This window comes from Onychostoma macrolepis, chromosome 02 (genome assembly GCF_012432095.1).
Source record: "Onychostoma macrolepis isolate SWU-2019 chromosome 02, ASM1243209v1, whole genome shotgun sequence".
Lineage (NCBI taxonomy): Eukaryota > Metazoa > Chordata > Actinopteri > Cypriniformes > Cyprinidae > Onychostoma > Onychostoma macrolepis.
Genome location: NC_081156.1, coordinates 3271862 through 3295189, shown reverse-complemented (window position 1 = coordinate 3295189; position 23328 = coordinate 3271862). Strand labels below are relative to the sequence as shown.

Sequence of the window (23328 nt, the reverse complement as noted above, 5' to 3'; positions counted from 1 at the left end):
TGTGGAAGCCTTTCTCCACTGAAACGCGGGGTCTTCAAGGGAATTGGATTGACTAACCTCATTTTATTATATCTCTGACACTCTGGGGATGGCCTGCCAGGCCTCGGCCCGCGTGGCAAGGGGTTGGATAAACTCAAGTGACCGGCTGCACGGGGGCAGGGCACTCGTGAAGAACAGAAGAGGAAATTTGCTCTCTTTTTGAGAATGTTTGTGTCTTATTTTTCCCACTATCAAAGCGGGCAGTTGCTTGGCCGCTTGTACGGGCCCTGTATTTGCAACAAACACATTTCCCTCTGCACCCGGAGATGAACGGGGTGAAAAGAGGTTTAAGAGAGGCTGTTTGGTAGGCGGTCTGGCCGTGGCGGGACTTGGCCCTCTGCTCTTCCTGTCCTGCAGATCAAGAAGACGCCGGAGGCGCCGGGTCCAACGCTATCTTAGGTCGGGGGCCCTGGCGCTTTGGAAAGGGGTGGCGTCTGGCTGAGCGGGAACACCCTCGCGTCTGCAGGCTGAGCAGGCTGCTGATTCGGCATAGGCTTAGGCTGACTAGAAGCAGCTGCGGAGCTGGAGCGCTTTGGCAGGAAGTGTCGCATGGCCTGTGACGACTTTTGTGCCTCTGTGAAGCGCTCAGCAAATCCTTCGACTGCAGGTCCAAAGAGGCCGTTGGGGGAAATCGGGGCATCAAGGGAGGGGACCTTGTCTGCATCCTTGATTTCCGTCAACGTGCCTGGGCAGTGGTCTTGGTGGCGCACAGGACCAGGTCTGTTGCACTTCTCAGCTCCCTGAGAGTCGCAGGATCAGGCTCAGACTCGTCCATGGCCTGTTTGGCCTGATAGACCTGGAGGACCGCCATTGAGTCCAGTGAGCGCTGAAGTGGTCCTGCATGGCTTGGACGGGTGGGCCGCCTTTGCCTTCCAGCCGATCGCAGTGGGTGGGCAGAGGTGCGCAGCCACTGGCTCATCCAGAGGAGGCATCTTCTCGTAATCTTCTCGTACCCCTTTTCTTCAGCGCCGTCAACCATAGTGAGGGCGGATGAAGAGGAAGTACGGAGGCGAGCGGAGTAGGGGGAGTGCCATGATCTCATGAGCTCGTCATGAACTTCGGGGAAGAACAGCGAGGATCGCTGGCGAGGGGCCTGACGGCGCCACGGGAGGAACCACTCCTCTGGTGGAGACCACTCCAATCCCAGCTCTTCAACCGCTTTTGAGAGGACACGGAGAAGCTTTGGCGGCGCTGGGTGTGGACGAAGGCAGGAGGGCGGGGTCAGTTAATGAGCCCAACAGCTCCTCTGCGTCCGAAGCTGCCAATGACATGCTGTCATCGGCCAGCTCTTCTTCACTCCCACCGAACGAGACCAGATCGCTCACGCTGGCAGAGGGTCAGGTTGGGAAAAGAGGACGGGAGAAACCTCCCTATGTGGCAAGAGCGAGGCACGTGGGATCTGAACCGACGTGAGCTCGCTCTCAGCCGGGCACTGAGATCCTCTGCCCCGCTGTTTTTTCCTCACAGGTCCCTGGGAGGAAGAAAACGGGAGGGTGCGAGGGGCGGAGTCACTTTCTGAAAAGAAGGCTATCCGCGAGCGCACAGATGCGAGACTGATGTTCTTGCAGTGAGAACAATCGGATCCAACGAGCGAGGCGTCTGCATGGGATTTCCCCAGGCAGGAAACGCACTCGCTGTGGCCGTCATTGGCGTGCAGGGGAGACCTGCACGAACCGCAATAACGGTGCGGCATTTGCAACAACGCCGCCTCTTTTAAAGTGTAGATCGCCTGATGGCGGCAGTAAACGAGATCGGAACTGCTGCGATGCCAGGGCGCGAGGAAAAGGCGAATCAGCCGAGCAGATCAAGGTCGCTGGGTCCAGCTGCGAGGCGTGTCAACGGCGAGCAAGGCTTCTGGGATCAGCGGAGGCAAAGTTGTCGTCGCTGAAGGAGAATAGATCTGAGGATCCTATGGCGAAACGGCCGCTTGTATAGCCAGATGGCTCTGCCCATTCTGGCGGGCTTTGTCGCCATAGGCTCGTGCAGCTCCGCTGCCAACCCATTGGTTCGTTTTTTTTACACACTGCACGAACCAATGGTTGTGCAGTTTCACTGCGTGATTGAATAAGGCTTCAGTTCAGGAGAAAAAAGGCTTTTTCCCATATGTGTCTTTATCAAGACATAGTGCGAGTGGAGTGTCGACAGGGAACTGAAATTATACAGTTTTTTTTTGTTTTTTTTTATAAATAAAAGACATCTCAAATTCTGTATTACATCCATAATATTGCATGTGTAGGATGTGTATGAATATTGCAAAGCAGGATTATTATAATTAATTACAACTAAAATCCTAAAATGTGAACATTTATTTACTTTAAATAAATGTTAACTGAAATAAAATAAAATATGAACCTTAATGTACTAAAACAACTAGAACTGAAAAAATAAATAAATAAATAAAACTATATATCTAAAAACAACTAAAACTAATAAAAACATAAAATTACAAAACAATTAATTAAATTTAAAATAAAAGCAGAAAATATAAAAATAAAATCTTATTCAAAATATTAACAAACATTATAACTGATATGATACTAAAATAACTTGTCACATTTAATTATATTTTATTTCAATAGTACATTTTTATTAGCAGTTATACACATTTTGTCTTTTGTTACATTTTATGTTTCTAAAAATGCATTTTTAATGTCGTGTGTTTATTACTGTGCATGTTCATTAGACATTTTTTATAAAAGGCCAGTTTTAAAGATCTTTAAGATGTCCTGTAATAATTCCACCTGTATTAGTTGTTATCAATGTTATCAGCAACAACTTCACCAGGAGAATAAGGCACATTTAGCGCAATTAACCCTGAAGACTCTGTTCAATTTAAAAGTGATTAATGCAATATGATTAGACTTGGTAACAAAGCCCATTGTCCCTCAATAGGGTTCATTATTGTATGCGATTCACCACTCAGACCTCTCTTTAAACCCCTGACCTCCATAATAGCTCTAAAGAAAGTGTGTTCATATCTATAATAGCTGGCAGATATCAGAAGAAGTCATTAAAGTGCCCAGATCTAGGGGATGCTGTCACAAACGTTCTCCATTCATCTCCCACATTCTTGCTTATCCCTCAGCAACAAGACTGATCCTGAATTACTATGGGCTCCCAGCGGGGATCTGCATATGCATAAAAATGAATGATAATACTCTATCTGTACTATAGAGCTTAGGAAGTCTCACACAATGGGCTGTCAAGTGTATTTGGGACCAAACTATTGTGCAATATTTCAATCTGTCATGTCAGGAGCTGATGAGAGCTGTCAACGGCATCCATCATACTCGTGAAGCCGTGCCATTAGTCAGTGTTGAAATGTGGGTAAAACTGTCAAATTCTTCCGGGAATACCACTTTAGTACGAGCTGGCGGAGAGTGTCGGCTGGTTCTCGGATCACTGTGAATTGAGTCCAGTGGGGAAACTAAAGGATATATTGGTGATTTGATTAAACCTGCACTGCTTTGAGTCCTCAAGATTATATTAATATTACCGGTTTATCTACACTCTTAAAAATAAAGGTTCTTCTTTGGCATTTATTAACTTCATTAACATCCACTGAAACTTTTAATTGCACAAAAGGTTCTTTATAGTGGAAAATTGCTCTTTAGATTATTAAAATGCTATTTTGAAATATGTTATTAAAAATGGTTCGTTTTGGAACTGTTTATTAAAATGTTCTTTGGGGTTCTTTTATGGCATCACTGCAAACCCCCTTTTTTGAAATCTTAATTTTTGAGTTAGGAACATATTTTTAAAGTCAAATGAGGGTGTTTTAAAACTATTCCTCATTTGCTTTTTTCTTTCAACTAAGAAAAGCTCATTTGGAGCAACTTCATAGGAATGATTTGACTTGGTGGAGCAATAATAAATTGCTCCATGTGGTTCACGCAATATGTTGTGACTCTCCCGGGAAATGTTATCGGCATACAAACTTATCAAAGCCAGATTACATCGAAAACACAAATAACAGCTTGATCGCTCTTTTCTGAGGCTGAACGACAAACTCATCAATCACCGCTAAATAGCTGCATAATGCCCTGGGCTTCTAGAGCACTACGGGGCAAAAAAATCATTAATATCCAATTCATCTGCTGCTTTCCCTTCTACATTTCTCACCAGGAGAATAGCCAGAGGAAGATCAATCCATCTGTTATGTATGTACACCTTACTGCATAGTGTAGCAGTTTATGGTTTGCAAAATGCTTTTTGAGACTAAAACGGCAAACATCATCCCCTCGAGCTGACGGATCAGAGAAAATAAGAGGTTAAACATGAAAACCATAAAATTATCATTCTGTACCGACAAGTGCTTCCAACATCCCCGTTTCCTGTTTTGTACTGAAACATCCAGAAGCAGTTTCCTGACCTAGAATACCCAAATGGCCCATCCATGATATTACATTCATGAAGGAATTCTAGTCTAAACATATACTGTTTGTAGTGCTTCCCACCAGGTGTTACCAAGAGTGCTTCTGTTTGACATAAAAGGACCTGCTGTGTCTCTATGGCGGAGATGAGCATTCAGCCAGGACCAATCCAGCATAATCATGAAGGACTACTTGGTATGGCCTCAGCTGAAATGACTAAATAATTCAAAAGATACTCACAGGAAAACCTGAGGGGTGCTTGCCTGTCCAAAAATGTTGGAATCGGAATATCACAAAAATAGTTTGCAGATAAAGCAGCAGTTCAATCCCATGTGTTCAATAGAACAAAATCCGAGAAAAAACGGTCCACAATAAACATGGTTTAGAGTGCATAGACAAAACAATCTAAGAAATTTCATGTTAGGTAGGGATTGCTGGAAGATGCCCTATTTGGATGGGAGACCTCCTGGGAAAACTAGGTTGCTGTTGGAAGAGGTGTTAGTGAGGCCAGCAGGGGGTGCTCACCCTGCAGTCTGTGTGGGTCCTAATGCCCCAGTATAGTGATGGGGACACTATACTGTAAAAAAAGCACCGTCTTTCGGATGAGACGTTAAACCGAGGTCCTGACTCTCTGTGGTCATTAAAAATCCCATGACACTCATCGTAAAGAGTAGGGGTGTAACCCCGGTGTCCTGGCCAAATTCCCTCCACTGGCCCTTGTCTATCATGGCTTCCCAATAATCCCCATCCACTTGATTGGCTCTATGACACTCTCTCCTCTCCACCTGTAGCTGGTGTGTGGTGAGCGCACTGGCGCCGTTGTCCTGTGGCTGCCGTCGCATCATCCAAGTGGATGCTGCACACTGGTGGTGGTTGAGGAGAGACCCCCCCCACATGATTGTAAAGCGCTTTGGGTGTATTGCAATACACATTAAAGCGCTATATAAATGCCTCATTCATTCATTCATTCATATTTCTAGAAGAGAAAGTTTGTCTGGCAGTCCTGTGAGGTAATTGTAGCCAATGACACTTCAACATTTTGAGATGTTAAGCAATGATATTACTTGTTAAAGCAAAGTCACAGGAGCTTTTTTTTTTTGAGGCATCTGGGAATTTATTTAGTAAACATGTTTCTATCATTCTTTATACATATTTTCATGTGTGAATACATTTTTTTTTAGGTATGCACCAATATTAAAATTCTAGCTGATGCTGCTATGTCATGTTATGGATGATGACCTTTAAACGGGTGTTATTAAAATGATACATCATTTGTGTAAAAAAATAAATAAGAGAGTGAAATGATATATGACGCATATAATCTACAATACTGGCAATATCGGCCAATATCTGATATGTATTTAAAATATTAACCGATACTGATTAAAAAAACTGTAATGCCAAAAGAAACAGAAATATTGTAAATATCAGCCACTGTCTGATACATATGAAAATATTAACCAGTACCGATAAATGAGAAAAAAAAAAAAAAACTCTAAACCCAACAGAAACTGATATGGTACCTATAAACTATGTATACCTAAAAATGTATCCTTTTCAAAGGGAATGCATTTACCATTTTTATGAAACATCCAAAAATTCTCTTGAAAATATGTTCTTATCTCAACTTTCCTTCATTTTAAAGAAGGGCTGGTTCTTTAAGGCACAGATGCAAAAAAAAGACCTGTTTAATTGTTCAGGTCAGAGAGGGTCGAAACTTTACAAACATTGTAAGTGTAGTTCAGGGAGAAGTTAAAATGAAAAAAAAAAAATATGTCACCCGTTTAACTCAGAGTTAGAGGGTCATCCAAATCGATAAACATATGTAATAGCAAGCAGCACTAACAACTTAAAAAGTGTTGATATGCAAATACTTTTAACATTAATTCATGTACTAAGCAGCCACTAGGCTATCATAAAAGTCAAATCAGCTCCAAAAAACAAGCTTTTGGGAAAAACAGAATTTTAACACCTAATGGAAATGAGGTATCAGGCACATAGTAACATCTGAACTGGCAGATAGTGACTGTAGGGGAATGACTTTCATAACCCTGCCTTCTCAATACCCTCTAAAATAGTGTTCCTGAGGTGTACATATCAGTGCGCATTCAGAGCTCCCCTACTGGTTATGTCCACAGGTTGTGTGTTTTCAGAGTGAGAGGAGAGGATGTTTTCAGCCCAGAGCTGAGAGCGTGCAAATCCGCCATCACTGGAGACATCAGCCCGGCTTGCTGAGCTGAGGGAAGACCACTGGGATCTCTCAGTCTCTCTCTCTCTCTCATTCAGCTTCTCTTCCCTCTCCACAGTCGAGAGAAGAACTGACACTCATCTCGTCCCACACTGGGAGGATTCAAAGGAGCAGTCATCCAGCAAATGAAATGCAGAGAGAGCTCAGCGGAGAGCAGGGGGACCAATCCTATCACCATCCACCTTTCGGAAACTGTTAATTGCAGAGGCCGGGATAAAAACCTTTTTCAAACTGTGACCGACAAAATTAAATGATCCTTGTACATCTAATATTTGACTGTACTGTCAACATTACTTGACTACAGCTAGAGGAAACACTGGTGCTGAGTTAAATAAGAATTAATTGTGACCATTAGAGTTGTTGTAACGCACAATTCACAAAAGAAATTAGTGCAATGGCATGAATTACGCCTATCACAATATCAGGTTTTCACGCCACAATTATTGTGACCGAAAGAATTCACAATAACAATGTAATAGCAATACCTATTGACATTTAAGTAAGTAAATTAATTAACTGTGCTATAAGTCAAATTCATCTTTGACTTGTTTTAAATTTTCACGATAAAATAATCACACTCAAAAGACGAGGGGAGTGAAGAGAGAGTTTGTCTCTCACGCTAATGAGATTTTTCGGATCGAATTTTAGTTCAAATTTAGATTTTGGCTTCCAGTGATTATGAAAATCAACAACTGAGATAAAAATGATTATTATGCAGCATTCAGTTCCTTTCCTTTACAGTGGTTTGCTTTTGCCCCTCCTAATAAAAATTCCAAAATTAACATCCAAATCAGTCAAAACATGTAACCTGACTGTCAAAAAATGCAGTCTACTGTTGGGACAAAATCGGATGTGTATCAGTATACTGTATCCATGCATTAGGTCTTAAGCCTTCTACACACTGCAAGATTTTAGCAATCCTATAAGATCATTGCAGATCACACTGTGCGACATGGACCTAATACATAGACTGTACAGTGATGACACCTATTGACTCGTACGCTACGATGCATGAATAAAACGTCATCAGAATGCGCTAGTGGTAAACAAAAAGAGCATGATGAATCAGAATTTGGCAGTTTTTATGTGTGCTGAACAAAAGTGGAAGCAGTGAAAGAGGAAGGGATAAGAGCTTGAGGTAAGCAGTTTTATGTTTTAGCACTATTGTCGCGTTGATTTCATGTCGCATTTTTATTGGCTGGTCAGTAAACATGGGTAGCAGCAGATGATCATGCTGAATTTCTGACACTGTCAGAAAATTATCGCAGGCTATCTTTGGTCGCAAGACAATGACAATCTTTGAACCTCTCTCACTGTATGACACAGGGCCACAGATTAGGAGCCACGATCACAGAAATCGTCACGATTGTTTCACGACGTCTGGGACAGCTGACAAATTGTGCAGTGTGTCTCGGGCTTTAAAGTGACAGCAGCCTAATGTACATGCTGCAATCTATGTAATTTATCAAACAACAAAAGAAAAAGAGAAAATAACTCACTGCTCTTGACTGAATGAGTTATACAGAAGGTTTAATACAAATCAAATTGAGTTTAATGCACACAGAGAAGACTATTCTGTATTTTATTCTACATTTGATTGTGTTCCTGATAAAGAAAACTGTAAAGTGCTATACCAGCACAGATAGCATGTGGTTAAACTGGATTGCAGATGAATGAATGCATGAAGAAATGAATCAATCAATAAATCAATGGAGATGGACTTTTGTTGGGGCTGTGTGGAAGTGTGAAAAAGTGGTACAAGTGAATAGTACATTTTCTTCATACACAATCACATACTGAAGATAAAAAGAAATCCTTGGATGTCCACATGAATGCTACAGTACTGATATATCTTTACATCGCCTGTCTCGAATCATAAAATCTAGTCAGTCCTCTCAATTACTGAATCCTCAAAGTGCATATGGCTCCAAACCTGTGTGCAACTAATGTGCTGTGTAATGAGGAATTGTAAGAGCTATGGACTATAAAATCGTTTTCTATCATTCTTAAAGGAATAGTTCACTGAAAAAAAATGAACATTCTGTCATTATTAACTCACCCTTCTGTCATTCCAGCCCCTTTTTTCTGTAGATGACAAAATTAAATATTTTTCATTGTATGACGGTTTTTACTAACCAAGGGCTGTCATGCTTCAAAATGACAAAAAAAAAGTTCATACAAATATTTAGTTCAATTTGTGTATTATATTTCAAGGTTTAACATGTTTTACTGTACTTCATGTTTTGAAGCTCAAATACACACATATTGTACATGAATGAGGAAAAGATAATGTGAACGATTATTATTTTTATTTTTTTGTCAGAAGAAATTTTTGTTATTTGAGAAGACTCCAAATGTAGCGCACTACATGAATAGACAACTTTTTTGTCCTTTTCTGGGTTTTACAGCCCCGGTCATCATTTACTTTCATTGTATGGAATAGAGCAACGTGAACATCTCCTTTGGTGTTCCACTGAAGAAAGTCATATGAGACTGAAATGAAATGAAGGTGAGAAGATGACAGCAGAGTTCTTATCTCTTTAAGTTCTGTGAAACAGTAGAATGCACTGGCACACATCTCTTAGCATTTCAAAGAATCCAGCTGGGTTTAAAAGCATTTTAAATAGTATTTCATAATTCTATTTGCGTCCGTGTGCGGTTCTTCCAAACTGAGCCCTTCTTCAAACCACATTAGCAGGCTGTACGTTCTCTAACATGCTCTTGAGAATTGTTTCCTTTGAACTGGCAAGTCTGAATTTGGGGCAGTATAATATGCATTCTTTCTATACTGTCAGCCAGACATCACGGATGTAATGATGGACTTTTTAATCCACCCACATAATCCGATGGCAAACAAAACAATAAGCAGCACTTGGCATCTACTTTAAAGATTAAACCCCTGCCCATTTTAAAGTCTTAAAGCAGCATGAATGCATGTGCACTCCACCATCAGTTATACCACCAACTGCTTTTAAGCAGATTCATGTGCTTTGCTCTCATCTTTGACCTTACTGTCCCGAAAAAAATTGCAAATGTTGAAATTATACGTTGCTTTCACACTGCCATCCAACGATCTGATGCAAAAACCCAAATTCAGAGCTGAAAGAAACAGACCTCCCAGACATCTATCGAGGCTCAGACACTTAAATAGTACTTGAAAAGACATGCACTGAATTCTGATCCTCTTCACTTGAGTCATACAGTCAGAAACAAAAGCTGAAACGATATTCATTAAACCGCTATCTATGATATTGGAATGTTAGTCGAATGTATTTATCAAAAAAATAAAAAAGAGAGAGCGAGAGACATACTGCATTTCATAAAGGCGTTAAGACTCAAAGATCGTTAAAGATTACAAAACATCTGATGTCTGCATTGGGTCTTGCTATTGAGAATTATTCCATAAAGACAGCAACAATTCTCATCCCAACATTCCAAAATAGCTTAACATGCCTAACATGCTTAATGCATTATCAAGGTCAAAGTTTAGAGTGTTTGCTAGTGACTAAATAAAATAAAATAATGCAGAAATGATCAGTGCATATTTAGGTTCTTGCCTACATTGTTTACATATCAGTTTAAATGAATGAGTTTTAATTAATAGATTAAAACAATTGCATTATGAAATGAAATCATTAAATAAATGCCAACTCCAGCCATCAGTTACCTCCCAAAAAACCTTGAGCGTCAGAAGACCAATCCATAGAGAGTCGTCAAAGCAACTCAGCAATCGATCACAGAGTCATTTGGCTTTGTCAACAGCTCTTCTGTGACTTAAAGTGCACAGCGCCTAACATAACAGTACATTTTCTATCAGCCCTCATGTGAACAACAATGGCAGTCACTAGTGGTGGCATCAGACAAGTGGTGTCAAATCTCATTGCCGAAAAATTGCTTTGGGTTTATCAATAACAGATAGAAGAGGGCAATGAGGGATTTCGCTCCAGTTGAAGCTGATATTGCTAAAGGCAGGTAAGTATCGAACGGTCCGTCTGCCTGAGCCAGGGGTAAATAGTGATTAATGGGCAATGGAGGAAGGTTTCGCAAGGAGCTGTGTGAGTGCCTGCAATCTGACTCTTCTCTTCAACCTTGCTCTGCTCAAGCTCATGCAACTCCGTCGATTTCAACAAGAGAAGTGAATTCTGAAATGGAACTATCTTTTTTTTGACTAAAACTGTTCCAGCTAACCAAAAATGAGATTAGAGAACACTGCCGATGATTTTATCATTTTCCAAACTAATCTGGTTTATTGATTAGCCGTGTCAGCAACTGAATAAGCTTTAAATCTGTCAGAATGGCTCAGGCAGTATTGACTGAACTGGATCCAAGTTTGAAAATAAGCTAGTAGAAATACGTCTGCCTGTAGTCAGTGGTTACACATTTTAAATGCCACAGTTCAATTTTTAACCACAAGACCTCCATTGTTCAAAAATACATTGAAGTACTTTCTATTGTGCTACTCGCCTAGACAAAACTAGTTTCCATGAAAACTAAAACAAGTCTGATAAGCACACTGCTATACAAAATTCAAGCTCAAATAATGATGTTGAATTATGAACATTTAAAAAATAAGACAGAGGGGCAGGGTGTGGAGAATTTCTCTAAAATCTATTGAACATTTTATAGCAGATGGAAACATTCTGTGACAACATGTCCAAATACTTATAGTATATTTCTTGCTACTATTTGCCATATAGCCATTTTACAGTTCACATTTTACAGTTTCGTGGCAACTGTGAACAAGATCAGGAAATGACTGTGACGTCGCAAAGTGATTAGCTGTGTCTTCACCGCAGTAATCTCTTGAACATAAACAGATTAATATTATATAATTTTGTAAATCTGAAATTATGTCACCATTCTTGACTTTTGTATGCTGAGTGTTAATATCTGTTCAAACCATTCCCCCTATTATATTAGGACTGTTAGGCACAAAATTGCTACAGTACATAAAGTGCAGATTGCAAGTTATGATTAAGCATAAAGGTCGATCATAACGCTTATACTGTTTCTCCATGTAATAATGGAACTGATTGTAAAACTATTATGGGCTAGAAGAAATCCTGCAGTTTGGTGTAAAATGCCTAGCCTGCACTGATTTAACAGTAAAATTGAGAATCTAATATTTTATTGTACTGAAATTACTGTTAAATCTTATATAATTGATATAACAATGATACATATTTTTAATTTCATAATATATAACATTGAAATTATATATATATATATATATATATATATATATAGATATATATAGATATAGATAAAAATTAATAAATATTATTGATTATAATTTTAACAATATTGATATTATTATTTTATTTTTTCTTTATATTTTTTATTTTATTTATTATTTTAATATTGTTATTATTTTGGATAACACTGTCACAGCTGGTATTTCTTTTAAAAGTGGTTTTAGCTCATTCAGATTAAACCAGCTAATAACCACCTTGGGGTTGTGAGAAACTTGCTATTTTATTTCAAAACACAGCTGGATTTTCCAGAAGGACATAGAAACGTGCATCACTCCATTGGTTACGGACAATTAACTTCACTTGAATACACAAAGTAGACGCGTTTACCTTGTGCTCAATGATGCTGCTGTATCCCTGCAGTGCTGGAGGCGCGCGGGGCGCACTGGTGGGCTCCACTTTCTCACCTGACGCGCCCTTAGACGCGCTGGATGCTGTAGTGTTATTATTGTAGCTGACGCTGTACACGAACAACAAACTGGTGCACATAGTGATCGCGAGAAACACAGCTACTCCATGGCGCTGGAAAACACGAGGGCAAAAGTTCAATCCAGCACAGAGCGCAAGGTCATAAATCATCACCAACTCATGCCCTGAGCGCAGTCAATTATAGGATACAAATCACATGCCCATGCTCAAATATTAATTAGTTTGGGATTGAGATGATAAGAACTTGCAGGTTGTTACTAAATGCTGATGCCTAAAACTAAGGCATCAGATCATGCAATAACGGTTTCGCATCAGCAACATTAAACTAAGTACGATAATTAGGCTATATGGTGATTTTACCATAACAAAAATGAAAAAGCTCTAAAAAGCTTAAAACAATGTTACGTATTTAATAGTGCCATACTAAAATAAAAAAATTGCAGCGCATGAGAATAGCCTACACCATATTCTTATTAAATGTTTAAAAAATATTTTAAAAAGAAAATCACAAAAGCCATGTTCTTTTTCTCAAACAAAATTCCCTGTCCCCCAAAATTAATTTCCGACAAGTCATTATTCAGGAAAAAGGGATTAGGATTTTTTTTTATTGTCTTTAATCTTCTTTCATTCAGCATGTGAAAGCAACAGAGAGCCGCAGTACTTTAACAACAATGCTGCACAGGAGAGATGCGAGACATTCAAACAGTTTTTACTACAATTACCATCGGTGTCTTCATCCTGAAGCCAGCTGGAATATTCCCGGGAATGTGCGCATGAAGATCCACTTTTTTCCCCAGATTGTTGCTACTTCATCAGATTATGTCGTGATTAAATTGCCGCGCTCCGCTCGCGCTGGGAGATGGCAGTGTGTGTGCCGTGCGCGCGGACTGAACCCATTCTTGAGAGCGGCGAGCACAAGAGCGAATGTGAAAACGCGCGGTCCTAAAGAGCATTGGATTTGAGTGTGAACTCTAATTCAGAGTTTAGGACAAATTTCACACATATAGGCTAGTCATTGGTGACATGGAAATATGACAAGCATTTCTTATAAGAGGCTAATATAATTATTATTGTTATTATTATTATTGTTGTTATTATTATTCTTTTGCGTAGCTAATGTGCTTACAACTGCAGGAATATTTCAGGTTCAATATGAGTGAAAGCTCAATTTATAGCTTATGCATATTGTACACAAAAATGGTAAGAGCTGAAACAGCCAGTATACTACTGTAAATAAATTATCCAATATAATATGCTGCTTTCATATTTAAATTCCCAATACTTGTCTTTCATTTTCATATGCTGTACAATTAAATATACTTAGGCTATAATTTACCTTGGAAGGTTTTCTTAAATATTTGCCCTCATATTTAATTATAATTTAACAGAAATAAAATTAAATACTAAACCTATCTATTTAATTATACTTTTGATTTAACTTCTCAGAACAGTTGATAGGGTTGACCCACTTGATGGGTTTGACCATTGCAGAATGTCAAACTTGCAGTGTACGTGACAACTTATAATGATACTGTTAATGGTTTATTCCTGCTTCCCTGTCCCCTAAACCTTAGCAAAAATAAATAAATAAATTTTTGTAGGGCTGTCAAGCAATTAATAAAAAAAAAAAAAAAAAAAAATCTAATTAATTACATGATTAACTGATCGCAAATTAATCGCACATCAATTCTGGCTAAGAAATTACCCCCAAAAGATCAATGTCCACTGTGTGAGATGAGAAAAGCATTGAATAGACATTACAAAAAGTAGATTTAGAAAGAAACCTTTTGATTCAACAAAATAATGATAATAAATGGGTATTAATTGTTTTTAGGTGGTGGCAAGTCACTGTCTTATGAGTGAGTCTTTCAGTCATTCATTCAACCAGTTCATTCAAATGGCTGATTCATTCAGATACAAAGCACCCTGTCCTAATGGCACACTTCATGTGACCATGTTCTGTACTGTAGTCTACCCAGCTAAATTTGGTATTGCACCACTGCTAATATTGTTTGAAAACTGCCATTTCCATTCATTTCAACCACACACAATGTTCAGAGGTGCACTGTAAAATTATTGGCAGGATTTATAACTTCTTTCAGTACTGTTTTATAATGATTGTTCTCTTCAACAGGGAACTTTTCATTCTTTTTCTTCCAGTCAGTATGTTGCACTGTATGCACTATAAAACTAGATAAACTTTATTTTAGACAACAGAAATATATACCAATATAACAAAAGCTACTTCAATATTTTTTATTTGTGTATACTTTTATAATGAATGATTATTAGTTTATATTATTACATATTTTATTACAATATTTTATTTAATATTATTAGTATTTTCTATTTTGTTGTTGTCTGTTATTAGATTTTAAAAAAAATATTTATATTTTATTATTGTTCTTAATGTAGTTGATTTGTTGTTTTATGATTATACATTCTATTCTATTTTAGTTATTTTGATATTCTATATTCTATTATTATTAATAACAATAATATTAATATTATTCGTTACTTTATATTATATTATTATTGAATTAAACTAATATTACTACATTTATTAGTATTACTTTATATTTTATTATATAATTTTATTCTAATAAAGTATCTCTTATATTTTAGTATTATCATTTACATACTGTTGCTCTATATTATATTATATTATATTATATTATATTATATTATATTATATTATATTATATTATATTATATTATATTATATTATATTATATTATATATTATATTATATTATATTATATTATATTATATTTATTATATTACTTTTTTTTTTTACCCATTTCCAACTCACCACAGCACAGGATGTTGTCGGCTTCCTTCCAGCTCCAACAAATCGCCTGGGAAGCCCCTGATGCTGACCCTCTGTGAGGTTGACCCCAAAGAGGGCCAGCACCAGACGCTATCCAGACTAAGTTCACACTGGCTCTCAGCACAACATCTACTGAATGCGAGTCAGCAGTCCCACAAGAAGCTGAACTGAACCCCATCCTTCACCCACCGAGCGAAGCCTTCGCTATTGAGCTTCCCTGTGAGTGAGAGAAATAAAGCAGCATCTCGCTACAATAAGAGTGTTTCACTTGGGTTGAGTGAGTGAGAATGTCACACCACCTAACACCATGGATCATTACCAAATAGTATGTTGTGTGGTGGAACACCACCCAACACCCTCCAAGACAGCAATCCCATGAGAAACTGAACACAGAGACCCATCCGTCACCCGCTGAGGTGCTTCATCGAGCTCTATGATGAGTCAAGCTGCATTGACACGATTAAAATGTCAGAAACCCCGGAATCTCTGTTACTGGTTTCTAACAGGCATTACTGCTATTATATTATTATATTATTTTAGTTGTTTTCATCATTATTATGATATATTCTATTATGTATGAATCTATATTACTACTATTACTTCTACTACTACTGTTATTTTTGTTTCCCGTTTTCCATTCTGATTCAAAATATTAACAAAAACTACAATAGTATATCAATGATACTAAAATAACACTATATTGTGTGAAAAACATATTTCATATACAGTATTTGTGCAATTGACCTTTCTTCGCATAGACCGGCTCCCCTTAGTTACTATTGCTAAGTCTGACAAGCCATGACACTTTTACGCCACACATCATGTTCTCACGCAGTTATAAATACGTAATGGAGCAAAGAGGACACTGCAACATGCTGACAGACAAGACTGAGCAGGTTCCTTTTTTGTAATTTTTTAAGAAATTCAAACAATAAATACAGTTTTGTGGCTCTTTAATATATTGTTACGCTTCAGTTCAAGCAGCATGTGAACTGATCATCTCTTTCTCTTTACTAGTTATAGCACAAAATAAACATGAATGAACATCAGAAGGTATCTTGTTTCAACTGCAGTAAGACGTCAATACACATAACTCAACTTTGTCAAGTTCAAGTCCACCGACGTAAATCTACTCTCCTGTCTGGTTTGTTTGTCGGACAAAATGGCAGATTCAGCGTTATGACTGATCAGATCGCCTGCCAATCAAACTCCCGGCAAAGGGTCAAATTGTGAAAACGTCTATACTGTTCAACCCCAAAATGACAATAAAGAGCATGTCTGATCTAGATTTGTACTAGTCTAGATCTGTACATAAACATATACATGTGAACTGACAGAATTGGTTTGCAACAGGCTACAACAGTCATTTCCAGCTGATTTGCCCTTAAAAATTTTCATCCCAATATCATGAGAAAACAACTATTTTATAAGGTGGCAACTTCCAGTGAAATTATATAATGTGATTTGTACAGAAACATGCAATTTTGAATAAATATTTATTAATTGTTAACAATTATTAATTTTTAATAAATAATACTGATTACCACAGAGCATAAAGCATAAAGTGCTTAAAGTTGTGAGACTAAAATCACAATTGCAACTAGTTGAAGACAGAGGGCCATAAATGAATGCAGTCATCCAAACACATCCATATTCCATATTTATTGATGCCATGTAATTGTTATAATCAATGTAGAATAGCACCAGTCTTTCTAATGGTAATTTGTTATAGGCTATTATTAAAAACCACACACTAAGCTTGCAGTAAAACATCTATAACCAATCAATCAATCCATCCATCCATCCATCCATCTTGGTTATTTAGGTAAACCACACTCTAAGCTTGCAGTAACTAAGATAATGATTATAATAATTTATAATTTAAATTTATCCTTACCATACATTTTTCATCTATTACACTAAGAAAGAAAGATAGATGTTACATATGATAAGACAATATGATAAGAAAGAAAGAAAAAAAACATCAAATGTGAAATGTAATGCAGGGAATTCTGCATTATAGGTCTTATTTCTGATGAGTTCAACCCAAAGTTTTATGACAGTCAGTAACTTTTGGTGAAAACTATAGACATGAGTGGGTAGTTCCATAAATAAAACCAGTCAGTTCCATAAATAAAATCAGTCACACAACTCCCATGAGGTTTTTAGCACAATCCACATAAAGCTCTTTACAAAATGAATATGTCATAGCAGACAGGTCAAAGATTAGCATCCAGGTATTCAAGTTATTGTACAATGAACTGTTACCACACAAAACTCACTTGACATTAACTTCCCAGACTGAGTTCCCTCGCACCCCCACTTTTTCTACCACCATCTTATTGAACAGTTCATGAGTTCTTGACCATAAATTGCAAAGTAGATCTGACTTTATGCCGCTAGCCAAAAGTCTGGCTTTGAGAGACTACCTGTAATCCAGGGTCCAACTGATAGAACACCGTTTTCCCTTAAGCAGTTAACTGCTCCAGCTGAACTGCAACCTCAATCAATGTTCTTTAACAATTTAGGTAAAAATCCTAATGTACTAATGTACTGTGTTTTCAAAGCTTATTTAAAAGAAGAAGGTCAGATTGGTTGTTTAACGCTGTCTGATGCTAGAATGAAGAGGTGTATGCAAGACAGTTCGCTTTAGATCCTCACTGATACTATTTTCTGTGAGGACTATGCCGAATGAGTTTGCCAAAGCACACCATGCACACAGTGTGTGTGCTCACCTCATTACATTTGCTGCCAAAAGGCACATGTGTGGATGTTGCTATGACAGCCACATTAGGAGAGAGGGAGAGAGAGCGTGAGGAAGAGGCACAGCAGCTGATTTGCTATATGTCGCCAACCGCATTAGTTCATGCATATTTCATCATTCTTTCATATTTCAAGTCCCTTTGAGAAGTCGTAAAACACAGCAAGGCTTAGAAATACATATGCAATGCTGTGGGATGTTTGTCCAGAAGAAGTAAATGGCTGACAACACAAACAACTAATATGCTGTGCATGAATTTTATGATAAACGTGCTTATTTCAGATATTGTAATTTTTAGCCGAACGTCTCATGGTCATGGCTCATCTAAAAGCTAAATTTTAAAAGCAGCGTTTCTCACCTCCAGTAAACAGAACAATTGTGATATTGCTTTGATGCAAATTCAGTAAAAAATAAGTTTTGGAAGACATTTTGCAATTTTGGCAGTTAAGACTGGAATACTCTACACCACCTTTAAAATCCACACAGGTTTTTAAACACTAGGCATCACACACTTGCCGACTTTGTAAATGGTTACAGAGAAAAAATGGGCATCATACACTAAATGATTGAGGATCACACACTACTATACATTTAAGTCCAAATACAACAAACTCACACAGAAACATGCACCTTGTTGCTAGTAGATGCATGAAAATGAAAACAATATGCATTCTATAATCAGCTCAAAATAGCTACAGGGAAAGACTGGGCATCAAAAACTAAATGAATGGGGATCACACAGCAGGCTGTCATGCCATTCCGAACACTACAAACTCAGAAAAACGCATGCAGAAACATTTGCCTCATTGCGAGTAGATGCAAGACAAATTAAAACAATATTTTTTTCTAAAATCAGCTTAAAATATCAAACAACTCTCAAATCCTCCTGCCCATCATACACTATATGGTATTCTCATATTTGTCAACTCTGACTTTTGGCAACTAGTGTCAACTTGTCCAGGCTGCAAATCTAGCGCACCCCCTACACATTAATCTACTTGAAAAATGATTTCAGAAGAGATCAGAATAAATCAAATATAACAATTTATTATTAGTCAGGTAAACGTGTCATGCCAATTACATAATAAAACAATAAGGAAATACATAACATCAGTTGTTCAAAAATGAATCTAAGAGTAAAAATGTATACCTGACTTCAAGAAAATACATAGAATGGAGCATATGAAATACACTCCACACTACGTGCTGATCTGGCTACAGAATCACAATGAGTGATTCTGCAACTTTCCCTTACCAGAACAAAAGGGCCATAAACATTTATTCTCTGCCCCAAAACAGATTAGATCTGTGTATGGGGGATGAGAAACCTCAGTAGGAGCTGTTCTCGTGCCCCAAATGGTCACACCTGGTGTAGAGCAATGTTTATCAGATTTTGAAAGGAGACCACCCACAACAGAGGTACAGAATTCACTCAAGTTTTCAATATTTCTCATAATATAAGTGATTATTGTGAAATTGAGTCCAGTTTACCAATCACACAGAGACCTTTAAAATGATACCAAACATGAAAGCTATCATGTTTGGATAAGATATCATAAATTCAGTTTGTAAGTCTGGCAACTTGAGTTCTTGACACTTCTATGTCATGCCCAGGGGGGAAGGAGGGAGCCTAAGGATGGGTCAAGGGACAGATGAGCGAATAGTCTTTCTCCCAGATCTTCCTGTCAGATTAGAACATTTATTGTTTTTTTTGCATGTCATGTGTGCTGTGAGAGTTCCTGAGTTTTTGGCCTCATGAGGAATTAATTTCATAAAGGAAATTATTTAACTCCTTTCAATTTCAACAATAAATTAATATATTTTAATAGTATTAAGGTAAGAAAAGAGCTTATAAACAACAAATGGCAAGTTAGACAATCAGATTTCTTTATACAAAATAAATGTTTTTGTTAGATATGTGTAAATAAACAATAGAAATTATATAAAAATATAATAAAAATAAAATTTCCATTTTTTTTTTAGACCCGAGTAAATAACAAATCAAAGTAGAAACTTTCCAGATGAACTGGAAGGAAAGATAGACTTAACTCATAGGTTATTTTATTCTGTATGTTTATCAAATGATTCAGTGAAGAGATAAAAACTATCAAATCATGATTTGAGGTGCACCTGTATCATTTGTGTATGTTTAAAGCTTACACATTAAATTACACAAATATTTGGCATTATTATTTGCTTATCCCACCTGGCCAAATATTTCAGTATAATACAGTTTAGACTAATACTTCCAATAAGATTAGTTTTGTGCTTCACATGTATGTAGCTTTTTTTTTTTTACAAGTAATCATGTGTTTGAGACAGCAACATAGATTTTTGACAAGTCATCAACAGACAGATGGTTTGAGCTAGCACATATCAGTGAAATATTAAAGAGAACCAAATTAAAGATCAAGAAGAACATAAAACAGGAAAGTAATAAATTGCACCTGAATCAGAGCCAGAGCGGGTTAGGAGGGCACCAAGGCAATAAAATCTAAATGGGAAACGTGAGGCACAGGCTATTATTTATGTTTCATACAATCTTTTCATTAAAGGAATGGTCATCGCTAAGAAGCTTTCCTGGAAAAGGTAATCAAAAAATGTGTTACCAAGAAACAGTGGGATGTGAGCCTTATACAGCACAGCATGTGCTCGGATCCCTATAAAGACCTCAAAGGTGTCAGAATAGAGATTCAAAACGACTCTTTGTGACAACAGGCATAACGACATCCATCTATGAGAGACACGTTAAAAGCTTCAACTTTTTTGCGGTATTATAGCCAGTAATGAAGATAATAAGCCCCAATTATGTCAAATAATCATTGATGGGCCTTTTTATGGCCCTTTAAAGGATGGGGTTCAAAATGGCAGAAAAGAGCTAGCTTGCAAAATCATACAAAGAAATTTGTCCATATCTTCTTGTAGGCACTGAAAGTCAGACAAATGATGTGAAATAATGATGTGAAACTGTCAGTGATTTTGTCTTCGTGTGTTCTCACCTGGACCTAAAATCGCTGCTGAACTCCAGCATACTGAATAGAGCTAATTGGGATCTTTGTGAAACTTGATGATATTCACAGAAATGCAAATGATCCTTTACCTATTTCAGAGCTAAAAGTACTCATGCTCTTGTAATGGGTCTTTCATCATAATTCAAAATGAACTTTTTCAGAATAGTATTTTTTTTAAGACAAGCTTAGAAACTGGAGCTCAAAAGCAGAAACTTAAGGTGAATGATGAAGACAGAGCCAACAGAGCCAGAGCCAAAACAGGGATAGTCCACCCAAAAATAAAAATTCTGTCATTAATTACTCACCCTCATGTCGTTCCAAACCTGTAAGACCTTTGTTCATCTGCAGAACACAAATTAAGGTATTTTTAATGAAATCTGAGAGTTATCTGACCCTGCATAGACAGTGACAACTGAAATGTTCCCAGGCCCAGAAACATAGCAAGGACAGCAGTAAAATAGTCCATGTGACATCAATGGATCGATCGTAGTTTTACGAAGCTACGAGAATACTTTTTGTGTGCAAAGAAAACAAAAATAGTAACTTTATTCAACAGTTCCTTTCCTCCTCATCCCATCTGTTGTAGCGTGTCGCCATTGTGGAATATCACTGTGAGAAAGGCTCATTAGTAATGGACAATGGCTTTCTATGTGGATGCACAAGAGTGCTCTCTTCCCGATCGCGGGACTTGCAGCGCATTCTGTGGAGTGCATCACAGCGCTGCGCGTACGTAATTCAGTATTGCATTAGCCGTTACCTTTCTCCAGTGATAACGAGTTGTAAGATTCTGTTGCAGACAACAGCTATATGATCATCCTTATGTTCCTTTGAGTGTTTTAAGTTGTGTGCATCCAGAGAGAAAGTGAGTATTGTAGATTTCACCGTTATTCGAACGGAGTTGATTTCTGTTTACTGAATAGAGAAGTTAAAAGAGTGATGCATACGAAATGAGTGCTAGTGTGAAGTATAGCATTATTTGAGACCACATCCAATGTAAAGTGTGATAACCTTTATACTGTTTAAGCTGTTAATGCTATATTGTGTTAATGTATGGGGGAAGCCAATAGCCTCTTAATACTTGAAATTATGTTAGAAATGTAAGCATACTGATGTTGTGTAGTGCGATAAGAAGAAGCATTGCATGTTAGAAAATGTCTTTATTCATTTGTTGCAGACCACACACACACACACACACACACACACACACACTGTCAAGTGGATGCTGACACTTCTAAGGACATAAAGAACAAGACAATACTGCTCTGCACCAGTACTCATGCTCACCTCCTATATATGCAAACAAAGAACATAGAATAATGCACCTCGTTACCACCTGGCTCCCCCTCCATTGCATATGCTTATACCAATAAATAGTTGAACTCATTCTCTTCTCCACTCTGGTGTTCTAACCGGCACACCTGGACCAACTCCACCTCCTTAGCGCCGACTAGCACCTTACAGTCCTTAGCCCCTCAGCTATATTTGGTCCTTCGAGCTGGATACGTAGCTGTTCCGGGAACATGCAGCAGGGTGGAGAAACATCATGGGATCCATCAACTTGACCTAAGCGGCAGCGGAGACTAGGGCTGCAACGATTAGTCGACATTATCGACAACGCCGACAATAAAAAATTGTCGACAAATATTTTTGTTGTCGAGTAATCGTTTGATCTTATATGACCTAATGTAAGAGCCTGCAATACTGCGGTTTGACCAGTGTGGCGCTGTAGCGCAAGAATGTAATTCAGCCCTCCTGGATGCAATTGGGTATATGTCGAACGTCACCTAACCAAACCCGGAAAACAGGTCTCATCGCTTCCTCTTGTCGGAGAACGTATTAATAGCAGTATTAAAAAAATGCCGATATCAATGGACTTTTAAGGTAATCAGTTAAATCAGCTAGCTGTTTTTATTGTTGACGTTTTATTCGACTTTTGTATGTTATTGAAAAGAATACAATTTTTTAACTTTTATATATCAATCCACATATGTGATGGACATTGGTTATGATTATCTTTAGTGTCTACTTTGAAGGCATCTTGAGTAAAAAAGCATCATATTTAACGGGCACTTGCAAAACGCGTGACCCGGAAGCAACGAGACCTGGTTAGAAGAATACGGAAGTCGGTTGCGCATAACCCGTATTCAAGAGAAGACACACCCGAACCTGAGCGGCATTTGATGAATATGTAAATATATATTGCACGCTTTCCTCTCAGTAACGAAATAAACACAACAAAAACTGGCAGCAGTGTGAAAGCAGCAGTTAAAAACGATGTGGATGTTTGCATGAGCTCTGCTTTCCAGAAACGTAACGTTACTCCAGTAAAGTCAGGTCACATCATGTTTATTTATATAGTACTTTATGCAATAGATACCCTTAATT

At 37.8% G+C, this 23328-nt stretch overlaps 1 protein-coding gene across 1 annotated transcript in view; it reads right to left on the bottom strand.

Annotated features, from left to right (window-relative positions):
• Positions 1 to 13212, bottom strand: part of st6galnac5a (ST6 (alpha-N-acetyl-neuraminyl-2,3-beta-galactosyl-1,3)-N-acetylgalactosaminide alpha-2,6-sialyltransferase 5a) — a 46484-nt gene extending 33272 nt beyond the window's left edge. The window contains exons 1-2 of the mRNA XM_058760968.1: positions 13064 to 13212; positions 12243 to 12434 (exon numbers count right to left, since the gene is read on the bottom strand). Of these exons, the coding sequence (XP_058616951.1) occupies positions 12243 to 12434; positions 13064 to 13078 (207 nt within the window). The 5' untranslated portion in view covers positions 13079 to 13212. The remainder of the gene's footprint in view (positions 1 to 12242; positions 12435 to 13063) is intronic.
• Positions 13213 to 23328: the final 10116 nt, after the last annotated feature.